Consider the following 10,909-nt stretch of genomic DNA (forward strand, 5'->3'; position numbering starts at 1 on the left):
CCACCCCAAACAATGAACTAAGTTCATTAAAGTGGATATATGTAGAATTCCTTCACTTTTTGCTTTCAAATATCAAAAAATTATCATTAGAGTTTTTAGAATAAAGGGATCTGAAGTTCTGCCAAATATGCCAACGTATTGGTATGACCTGAATGTTCAGAACCATGATCTAGTGGATTTAAGAGACCACGTGAGGGAGTAGTGAGGAAAACTAACAGCACAGGACCTTTGACCAAAGCACCAGAACATGAGGAAATGGAATGAGAACCATTAAGAAACAACATATATAGTCAAAAAAAGTAATATTAGCTTGAAGCACTGTTGTCGTTTTCATCACTGGACACAGAATAAAAATAATAGAGTTCGATCCTGAAATCCCAGCGTTTCTTCTACATGGGTGAGTGTGATTCTGAGGCTTATGAAGGTATAAAGTTATTCTGTGATGTTAGTATCTGTGCTAAGTTGCTGTTTGTTGATCCACTGTTCAGACTAAACTGTGACAGATCTGACCTTGTTTGGATGATACTAAACAGATCTTTAGTTTAGTCGGTGGTTTTACTGTGTCTGTGGCCTGTAGAACCTATTTACTTCAGTTTTTTGTGTGTCTTTTAAGGCTGTGCACATTTTTTTTTTTTATGTATTTCCTTGTATGTGAGGAAAAAGATGAAGAAATAAATACTGTATGCTCATTTCAACCCTGCAAAAACAATAAAGCTAAAGTTGGCCTCAGACTTTTGCACAATTCTGTGTATAACCGAAAACAAGAATTATATTATACTAAATTGCAGCCTGTCAGATTAGAAATTTAGGCCACAAGTACACGACAACAAAAATACACATGGTCTTTAACAGGCACATGAGCAAACCTCAGACAAACCAAAAACCCTAGAGCTTGTATTTAAACCTTGTAGACCACACTGCAGCTGTAAAATATGCTTCAAACTTTTCTTTGTAGACTGTGACTGTTCATGCTTTAACTACAGCGACACATGGATGTGGGCCGTAGAAAAAGACAACGCAGCCACAGACGTTACACAGATATTACATCTGCTAATTATCCTGCCCTCTGAAGGGGAGGCAAGGGGTATTGTTTTTGGTTCGGTTTGTTTGTTTGTTTGTTTGTTAACACTCTAGCAGCAAAACTACAGGTTGAATTCATACCAGATTTGTTTTATAGATTTCCAGTGACCCAGAATAGATCTGATTACATTTTGGGAAAAGTAGGTCAGAGTTAAATTTTTTTTATGAATTTTTCAAATCTTTTTTTTTTTCTCATTATCTTATAATGGGCGAAATTTCAAATGTCTGTAGCAGCAAAACTATTGGTTGAATTCATACTAAATTGGCTTTATAGATTGCCAGTGACCCAGAACAGATGTGATTATATTTTGGGAAAAGTAGGTCAAAGTTCAAATTTTTTATGAATTTTTACATCATTTTTTCCCCCATTTACTCATAATGGGCGAAATTTCAAATGTCTATAAAAACATCAGTGTAGTTTCAATTTACTTCACACTTGGCACATATATAGAGGCAATTGATATGCTGACATCAGCACACGTATAGACATAATGACATCAGCTGGATCGATGCCAAAATAAGCTACAATACGTGTGAGGGGCCTGTTGTGGCTGGAACCGCTTGTTGTTATTGAGTACATACAAAGGTTATTATATCAAAGCAGAGAAAACTGAAGAAAATAAGGGCTTTTTCAGCAAAATATATCATTAACTGGACATAAAAACAAGTATCTACAAGTACCATCTGTCAAACTCCATGGGTTTTATTGGTGAATCAGTGTTGTAGAAGATGACGGTGTTTCCATGTTCACTACGGAGCCTCAGAACGTCCAAATGGGTCATGTGTGATGACCATGAGAAGATGAAAACTGCATTTTTCCTGGGGTTCTGTCAATGTATTGATAGGATTAGTGGATTGGAAGTGAGTCAACTTTTAACCTCAGTCCATACTTTTGGTCACTGGTGTCTGTTTGGGTCTTTCATGGTTGAATATGACATGTAGCTGCTGCTCAGCTGCAGTATACCATTCATGAAAACATATATTAATTAGTGCTGGGCAGCGATTAAGTTTTTTAATCGCAATTAATCGCATGGATTTCTGCGATTAATCACGATTAATCACATAGTTATATGGGAGAGGGGGTTGCCGGGATCAACAGCGTGTATTGCCTTTAAATGATATTTCAGACTGGAAGTACTCCGGTGATAAAAATAATTCCACATTGCAGTTCTTCCAAACAACTTCGTCCTTCTCAATCCCACCATCTGAAGACATTTAAAATGAAAATGTCCATGTAAAAAACTGGTACTTTTCTCCATGTTTATGTCCCCCACCAGTTTATTTCCGGTTGTGAGTGATTGACAGGAGTCTTAAGCCCACTAATAAGTACTAATACTAATAAGCCCAATAATACGTGATGCTCAGTTGTTAAAAGCAAGCAAAGGGGGCCCTCTAATTTTTGGAATAAGTGTCACTAACATATGTTTTGTACTTGCGGTGTTACCGTAGTCAGTTCTGACATAAGAAGGAACTAACAGACACGTTTCTTTCACTCTGCTTGTATGGCCCCAAAAACATTTGCCTGTGAGTATTTTATGTTCAGTTGTTGTCAGAATGAATAGTATAAAATATCTCTGATGTGAACCTTTGTTGCTGGATAAAAAGACGTTGTAAATCTTAAATTAATCTGTAAATGCTAATCGTTAGCGTTCCCATTCAAGTTAGCATCGAGCTAGCGGTCTTGTTCCCATTCATTTAAATGCATTAATATTATTAATGTTTTATTTCATTCACCAGTAGCATACGATGACAATTATGTATGAATATCATGCATTTTTATTATTTTTTTTATTTAATACACAAAAGCCTTAACACAGATTTGATAAGCTTAAGTAACTAATAGAACTGCTCCCACCAGGGTTTGTATATTCCATTATTTTTTTATACTTTACAAGTGTGAGACATCCTTTAAGATGATATGTAGAGGCAGAAAAATGGTACAAAATGAACCATTTATTTCCTTCAAACACTGATGTACAAGATTCTTTATAAACCCTGTCACAGCTTCCAACAGACAAAGGCATTTCCAAAGTACAGTCATGGCTAAAACGCATACTGATATTTTGCATAAATGGGATTCACTGTATTTGCTAAAAAAAGTCTTTCAAACAAATCAAAGGCTTATGATAAAAATCTATGGAGAGGAAAAAAAAAACCCAAAAACTGAAGCAGCATAATCTGTCACTTCGTAACATGAGGGTTCGTTGGTGGTTAATAGTTCATTCTTTATAAAATGAGACTGCAGGATGGAGACGGATTTCTTCTTACAACAGTGCTTTACTTTTCACGTACTGTAACTGCTACCACAACACTTCCTGAAAACATCATCTCACATGACCGAACCAGCCAATCAGGAACTAACAGTACCTAGATCGGTAAATATAAGTGATTTAGAAAAGGCACATTCAACAGGTTATTTTAGCTGCTTATATACAACGGATGAAAATAATTAAATGTGTATATGTGTAAATAATAATTCTGCAAACATAAATGTAAACAGTTATTTTGGCAAACACTGTCAGTATATTTTAACAAATACATAAATTAACTTATTCCCTGTCATTTATTCCATTGTTAAACCTTACATTCCTTCAACATAAATATCACTGGTTTACAAGGAAAATGCTTCCAGAATAAAAGTAATGAAATTTTACCACATGAGAGTCACTGATAAAGAAAAATCAAGTAAAAAATGCTGGTTGGCTGAACTTTCCAAGATACAGCCTTGGGTCAAAATGTGAAATTCAAGAATTAACAAGAGAATGGGTTTGACTCAAAAGGAATATTTGTCTCAGAGCTACAAGATCTACTTCAAAACACTGTCTGCACATTAGAATACATTCACTTTACAGGTTCTATTTAGTGGAAGATTTATAAAACTATTATATAAATGTACATAAACCAATATATGTGTAATAACACTTAATCATATACCTTGAAAACATCAGCAAACCGTCACTTTTGTCATTTATTTTCCAATTAATCTTATTAAAATACGTAACATTTAGCACATTTAATCTCTGAAGCAAATCATTTCTAAAAAATTGTAGACCAGTGTAATTTTAACTTCTGAGCCTTACACAGTTACCTCATCTGTATGCTTTTACCTGCTCTATTCTACTATTTTTAACATAAAAGTAATAACATGTGAGGTCCCTGTTCAAAGCAGAATACACCTAACCTATTTCACATCATTTCTTAAAAACAACTGAATAGAAAACTGGAAGCTCTCAGATTTATTTACTGTTATTTGCAGAATTTTTGGCTCTTTTTGACTTTTCTTCTAAGTTGAGGGAATATCCTTTACACAGAGAAGCAAAAAACGACCAGGACTTTCCATGTGTGCAAAAATAAAATTTAGACAGACATCATCTTTTACTTATTTTACTTCTTCATGCTGGAGTACACACAGTCAGTATCGGTGGCGTTTGTCTGTCTTCTTGATGCGTTGGGTGCTCTAATGTTCAGAGCTGCATAATGGAGGCTGTCTGCAGCTGGGTAATCCTGGTAGAAAAATAAAGATATGTAAAACACCTGGCAGAAAATCAAGTTCTATGTGATAAAAAATAATAAAATAATGCCAGAACTCACCTCTGTATTTGCTGGATATCTGCTTTGAGATTCTGGTCAGGGATTAGACAAGAAACTTTTTATTAGAAAATAAATAAATAAATAAAATGGATTAACCCATAAAGAGCCAGTGCTACTTTTCTGACCAAATATATTATCTTTATTTTTAACAATTTTTAAGTGATTTTTCATCATTTATTCTAATATTATCCGCTGTATTTTGCATTCTTCAGTGTAAATCATGTATTTCCCTGTATCTAATTCACTGATCATGTAGCTGTTCATAAAGATTCAGAGTAAAATCGAAGTTTATTATATGAAAAACAGAAGAAAAAAACTGAAGAAAAAGTGACTTTTTCATGAATGCAAAAACAAGTGTCTCCATCCACTGCCATTGATACAACTCTATAGGTTTTACTGGTGAATGAATGTTGTAGAAGATGACGGTGTTTTCACGTTCACCACAGAGCCTCTGAACGTCCAAATAAGTCATATCCGATTATGATTTTAAGATGAGAAATTATTATTATTATCAATTATTTATCAATTATTTACATGTATTGATAGGATTAGTTGACCAATAGGTATTAAACAGTTTATATCAGTAGATGGTTTTGGTTGCCAGTGGATGTTTGGATGCTTATATATTATATTATATTATATTATATTATATTATATTATATTATATTATATATTATATTATATTATATTATATTATATATTTTGATTTATATACAAGCAGGGGTGTAAGAAAATATCGGTTCCGCAATATATCGCAATATTTCACTTCACGATACTGTATTGATATTAAAAGGTACTGTATCGATATTTTTAAGTATTTTTTCAAATGCAGATATGGAGATTCACTTTTCTTTTGTTGTTTATCATGCTCTTTTATTTCTATATTCACATGGGTATTTTGCTCTGTTGTTTGTATACTACACTAGTAGTATTGTCATACTGCAGGTCATACATGTAGTTTTTTGAAACTGATAACGGTTATTTCAAACATCCTAAAAGCACTTTTTACTGTCTGAAAGAGGCAAATGATAGTTTTTTTGGGGGGAATATTCAATAATAATGTTCTGTTGTCGGATGATTCAGGGACTGAACACTATGCATTCTTTTCACAATAGAATATGAACATTTAAGCAGGATTTTAAACTGTAATGTCTGTAAAACTTTATTTATTTATTTATTTATTTTTGTTCTGGTAAAGCCGCATGTTAAAACTTTATTTATCCAAATGCTGCACTATAAGTTTTTCCAGGAAATAGTCTTTTAAAAAAATAAACAAAATCAAAAATATCACCTTGTTAACAGTATCGGGATATATTGCGATATATTGTATCGTGATCCTAGTATTGTGATTTGTGTCATATCGCCAAATTCTTGCCAATACACACCCCTATATACAAGGCTGTTTTGGGCAAACTACCCCCATATCTCTGTCGCCTCCTGTCTCCATCCACCAGTGGATACAGTTTCCGCTCATCACATCGGCTCCTCCTTAGAGTCCCTAGAATCCACTCAGAACTTGGTAAAACAGCCTTCTCCTATGATGGACCTTGGTCATGGAACAATTTACATAACTCACTTCAGCTTCTGCATTTCATTACCTTGGGTGGATTCAAATCTGTTCTGTCAAACTGTCTAACAGAAGTGTGTCACTGCTATTCTTAAACTGGTTTTCAGTTTTTATGTTTTTAGTCATTTTATGCTGTCTTAATTGTATGTAAGTTTTATACTCTGTTAGTACATTTGTATTGTACTGATGTGCCTCTTGGTCAGGTCTCCCTTGAAAAAAAGATTTCATCTCAAGGGACTTCCTGGGTAAATAAAGGTTAAATAAAATAAAATAAAATAAAATAAAATTTAACCCTCCGGTATCCCGTCCAGCAAGGCCCTTACTAAGCCCCAAAGTGTACCTTTTTGACACACTTGTGGAATAATGTCAAACATTTTTTCACACAGTTTGTTTTTAATTCTTTTACACTTTTTTTCTATTTCATCAACTTGAGCCGTAAATAAAAATACCAAATACTCAATAACTGTCACATTTTTAACCCTTTAAATGCTGTGTTTGTAATGTAAACAAACCATTTTTTTAGATGCAAAAAACCACAAAAATTTTATTTTTTTTCAATACACTACATAAAAAGTGGATCATATATTATTTGATTTTTGCAGCCTGGCATATGTCAGTGATTAACTCCAACATCAGTTAATTTGCATTATTATTTTTGGCGCTTGGTCAGATGTTCAAAAATAGCATCTGTCACCAAGTGTGCCAAAAATGCACACCTATAAATCAAACTATTAAATAATACATATTGATTTATTTTTCTGCTCTAATTTGATTTTATTTTTGTAAATCAAGGTCAGCCCTAATCATACATATCAAATAATCATTCATTTTACTTTTTTTTTAACCCTTTACACGATCTCTTTTCATCATGATGTCACTACATTTTTTGATGCAAAAAACAAAATATGTTTTTTTTTTGTTTGTTTGTTTGTTTTTTTTTCAAAATACTACATAAAAATTGGATTACATATCATTTGATTTTTGCAGCCTGGCATATGTCAATGATTACCAGCAACATTAGCAACGTTAATAAATTAATTTAGACCCTCTCCTCTCAAATGAAGCCCAGATATCAGTAAAAGCAGGATTTATGCCTTAATAGCTTACGGATCAAAAACAGTGGTTATAATGGAAGAAATAGTGTGTTTTAGGCACACTTGGGTGACAGATGCTAGTCTTGTAATTTTCTTTTGTTTACATTGTGCAAATTTTAGTTGGTGGCCAGAATTTTAAAGATCATGCACAAATGAACAACTTTTGAATTCTAACCTTATTTAAATTGTGAAAAATAATATGAAGTTTTTTAACACAAAGTGCAAAGTGTGCCTAAAAAGCACACCTAGATACCGGAGGGTTAAAAAATTAAATAAATAAATAAATAAACATTTTAACTTGTTTTATTTATTTATTTGATTTGAATGCTTTTTAATGCTTTTATTAATTTTTTGTGCTTTTAGTTTTCTGTACAGCACTTTGGTCCACTGTGGTTGTTTTAAAGTGCTTTATAAAAAAAGAAAGTTGGATTGGGTTGGATTTATGGGTTAAACAATTACACTGTCATAATTAGAAAGACTTAAATACCTGAAAATTGGATGTTGTTTTTGCTTTTCATCTTGTAGACTGAGAAACTCAATAAAACAATGAGGATGGTGGTGAATCCCAAAGCTCCGCTCAAAAAATACACCAATACCAGAGATTCTTTCTCGAAGTCCACCTTGGTCCCGTTTCCAATTGTTATATGTCCACATGATGCAACAGCACAGTAGTAGGTCCCAGCATGAGTATGATTCACATCCAGAATGGGCAGGTTGTAGACACAGGTGTGTGTTTGGGTGTCAGGTTTCCTCTCACACTGGTCATTTGTGCCTCCATGGGTGTAGATAATTCCTGGTTGAGGGTCTTCAGACTTTTTGAACCAGTAAACACTGCGTTCTCCATCACAGGTCCCAGTATGAACCGTACAGTTCAGAGTCACAGAGTCTCCTGGATGGACGCTCTCAGATTCAGACTGATGGACCAAAGCTTGGACGTTCACGTCTGAACCTTCTACACTGACAGTCGTGCCCTCACCGATATCAAAGTTGTATGCAAAGCTACTGGCACAATAGTAGGTACCGGAGTCTGAAATGTGCAAATCTGAGATGTTCAAGTGGTTTTTATGATTTTCTGTATCCAGTTTGAAGCGTGGATTGTTGTTAAATTCACCATAAAAAGTGTAATCTGAATTGTATTTATAGAAGGAAGAAATGAGTCTCAGTTTCTGTCCCAGAATTTGCTTATACCAGTAAAACCTTGTTCCAACATCAGGTTCATAGGAACATTGCAGACTTAAGTCATCTCCTGCTTTAACGAATACAAACCGTTCCTCTTGATGAACAAAAGAGACGTCATCACCAATTGTCTGAGCTGAAATGAAAGAGCAAACGCACTTGAACCGTTAAAAAACCAATAAAAAAGCATCTACTGCAGACGTGCCCATATCTAGAAAATAAAAACTGGTGCCATTAACCCTTTCATGCACGAATTATGCGAGCCTTGATCAAGATTTTTTTTTCCTGAGTGTTTTTATTCCTCTAGGCATTAAAAAATAATGCAATTGAAATAGTTCTTAATAAAACCATTTTTCATGGAGTTGCAAAAATGTCCACTCAGCTAGACGCCATGAATTTCATTTCTGAAGCAAAGAAACATATTTACTGATAAACTGTGTGAAAACTATGACATAAAAATATTTTTAATGCAGCTACACTGATGTTTTCTCACATTTTAACATACACTAATACTAGTCATTACTCACTTCATTGAGATAATTTGCAAAAAAACAAAAACAAAAAACAACCAAAAACCTGTTAATTATAGTTTAATAACAATAACAAGCAACTGATTTACACTCAAACATGTTAGTGCAGATCAGGTTTATCAAGAACAGCAAAGTTACAGTAACAGTATGAATTGCAGTGTATGGGATGGTGCATGCACTGTAAAAATCTGAATCTTACCAAGTGTATTTTTCTCATTTCTAGTCAAAATATCTCATCACACTTAAAATGAGACATAATCACCTAAAGAGTCAAGCAAAAAAAATTGCCAATGGAACAAATGAAAATTATCTTGTTCAGATTTTCCAGATCTATTGTCAATAAATCAGTTCTTTTATCTCACTGAAAAGTTCCTCTTTAGGTGATTCTGTCTGATTTTAAGTGTGATGAGATATTTGGACTAGAAATGAGAAAAAAACACTTGGTCAGAGTTACATTTTTGCAGTGTAAGTGTCCACTGTGTTCGCTGATATGGAACTAAAACAACAAAATCCATGAATATACAAGAGAACAGCTGTCCACTGTAGTGACCACTATGCATGAAAGGGTTAAAAACACAACTCACCTGTTTCCCCCAAGACCAGACAGGTCAGATAGAAAAACCATGGAGACCTCATCATGTTCAGTTCAGTTGTGTTAAATGAGAAGACTGTCAATCCTTTCATCACTACAAAGATCAGACTGTACTTGATTGGTCCGACACAAGTGACGCTGTATGACCTCATTTGGAAAAAGTCACATGATCAGTGTCACCTATCATATAAAGACACAGTTAAGAGTCCTCATCTTTGTATTTGCTTTGAAACTGGACAATCTGACCCAATGTGTACTGAACCTACATTTATATATAAAACAGCTGTTTAGACAGTGTGAATGTGAGCAGTTCAGAAGGGTACAACAGCCCATAATACAACTGAGAAGTTTGGAGAACAAAGGTCTTTTCTGATCTTCAACAACACAACATCCACTTTCATGTCCACCCCCGTCAGGTGTAAGGATGTCTGAAACAGAATTGAACTATGTTAGAATTATACAGTTGAAGAACATATAAAAAAACTGAAGCATTATATAATTACAATGCAATACGTTATAACCATGATTTTTATGTTTTGTTATCGGAATTTAATATGATATAGCTATGATTTCTGTGTTTTGCTGATTTGTTCTTAATTTGGTATATTGACATTTAAGAGTTGGGTGCTTCTATGAAACTGGTCCCTAAAAACAGGACATGGGGGCTCAAAATTCAAACCAGATGTAGACTAATGTTATGAAGCAAGTTTGGAAGCACTTTGGGTCCGTTTTAAAAAATAAATATCTACTGAGATAAAAAAGAAACTGTTTTTCAGAGAAAACACATCTTACATTTTTTTATATTATTTTTTTATCCAAAAATCTGTATGTAACACGGTCAAAAGGACACCAAAGTTACACGCTACTGTTTTTTGAATATTTTTTCATTCTCTCACAGGTACATTTTGGGAATCAATCTAATTATGCAAGGCAGAGTGTTTTACAAAACTGACAGCTGTAGCAAAATCACTTGCAATTTATTTGTGTTTAAATGGGCAGGTTCTGTGTGTAACACAAGTGGACATGATTGGTTACACACAAAACCTGAGATTGATGAAAAACTTGCAGGTCTGGATTAGAAAAGCCACTAAAACTGTCAAATTTATCACAGTGTCTTTATTTATAGCGGTATATAAGACCATTTACAGCCATGTTTTCCAGACCAAATGCACTGACACCTGGGTAGTTTTTCATGTCCTAATTTTAGTCCTATTTTTAATAATAATAATAATAATAATAATAATAATAATGATAATAATAATAATAATAATAATAATGG

The 10,909-nt window shown here is 33.7% G+C and overlaps 1 protein-coding gene across 1 annotated transcript; it reads right to left on the reverse strand.

Annotated features, from left to right (window-relative positions):
- Positions 1–4,239: 4,239 nt before the first annotated feature.
- LOC115439004 (uncharacterized) lies at positions 4,240–9,677 on the reverse strand. The gene is made up of 4 exons (XM_030162898.1): positions 9,623–9,677; positions 7,820–8,644; positions 4,672–4,703; positions 4,240–4,584 (listed from the first exon to the last, which is right to left on the reverse strand). Exons 1-4 carry the CDS (start codon positions 9,675–9,677, stop codon positions 4,465–4,467), a joined length of 1,032 nt encoding a protein of 343 aa, XP_030018758.1. The 3' UTR covers positions 4,240–4,464.
- Positions 9,678–10,909: the final 1,232 nt, after the last annotated feature.

This window comes from Sphaeramia orbicularis, chromosome 18, assembly GCF_902148855.1.
Source record: "Sphaeramia orbicularis chromosome 18, fSphaOr1.1, whole genome shotgun sequence".
Lineage (NCBI taxonomy): Eukaryota > Metazoa > Chordata > Actinopteri > Kurtiformes > Apogonidae > Sphaeramia > Sphaeramia orbicularis.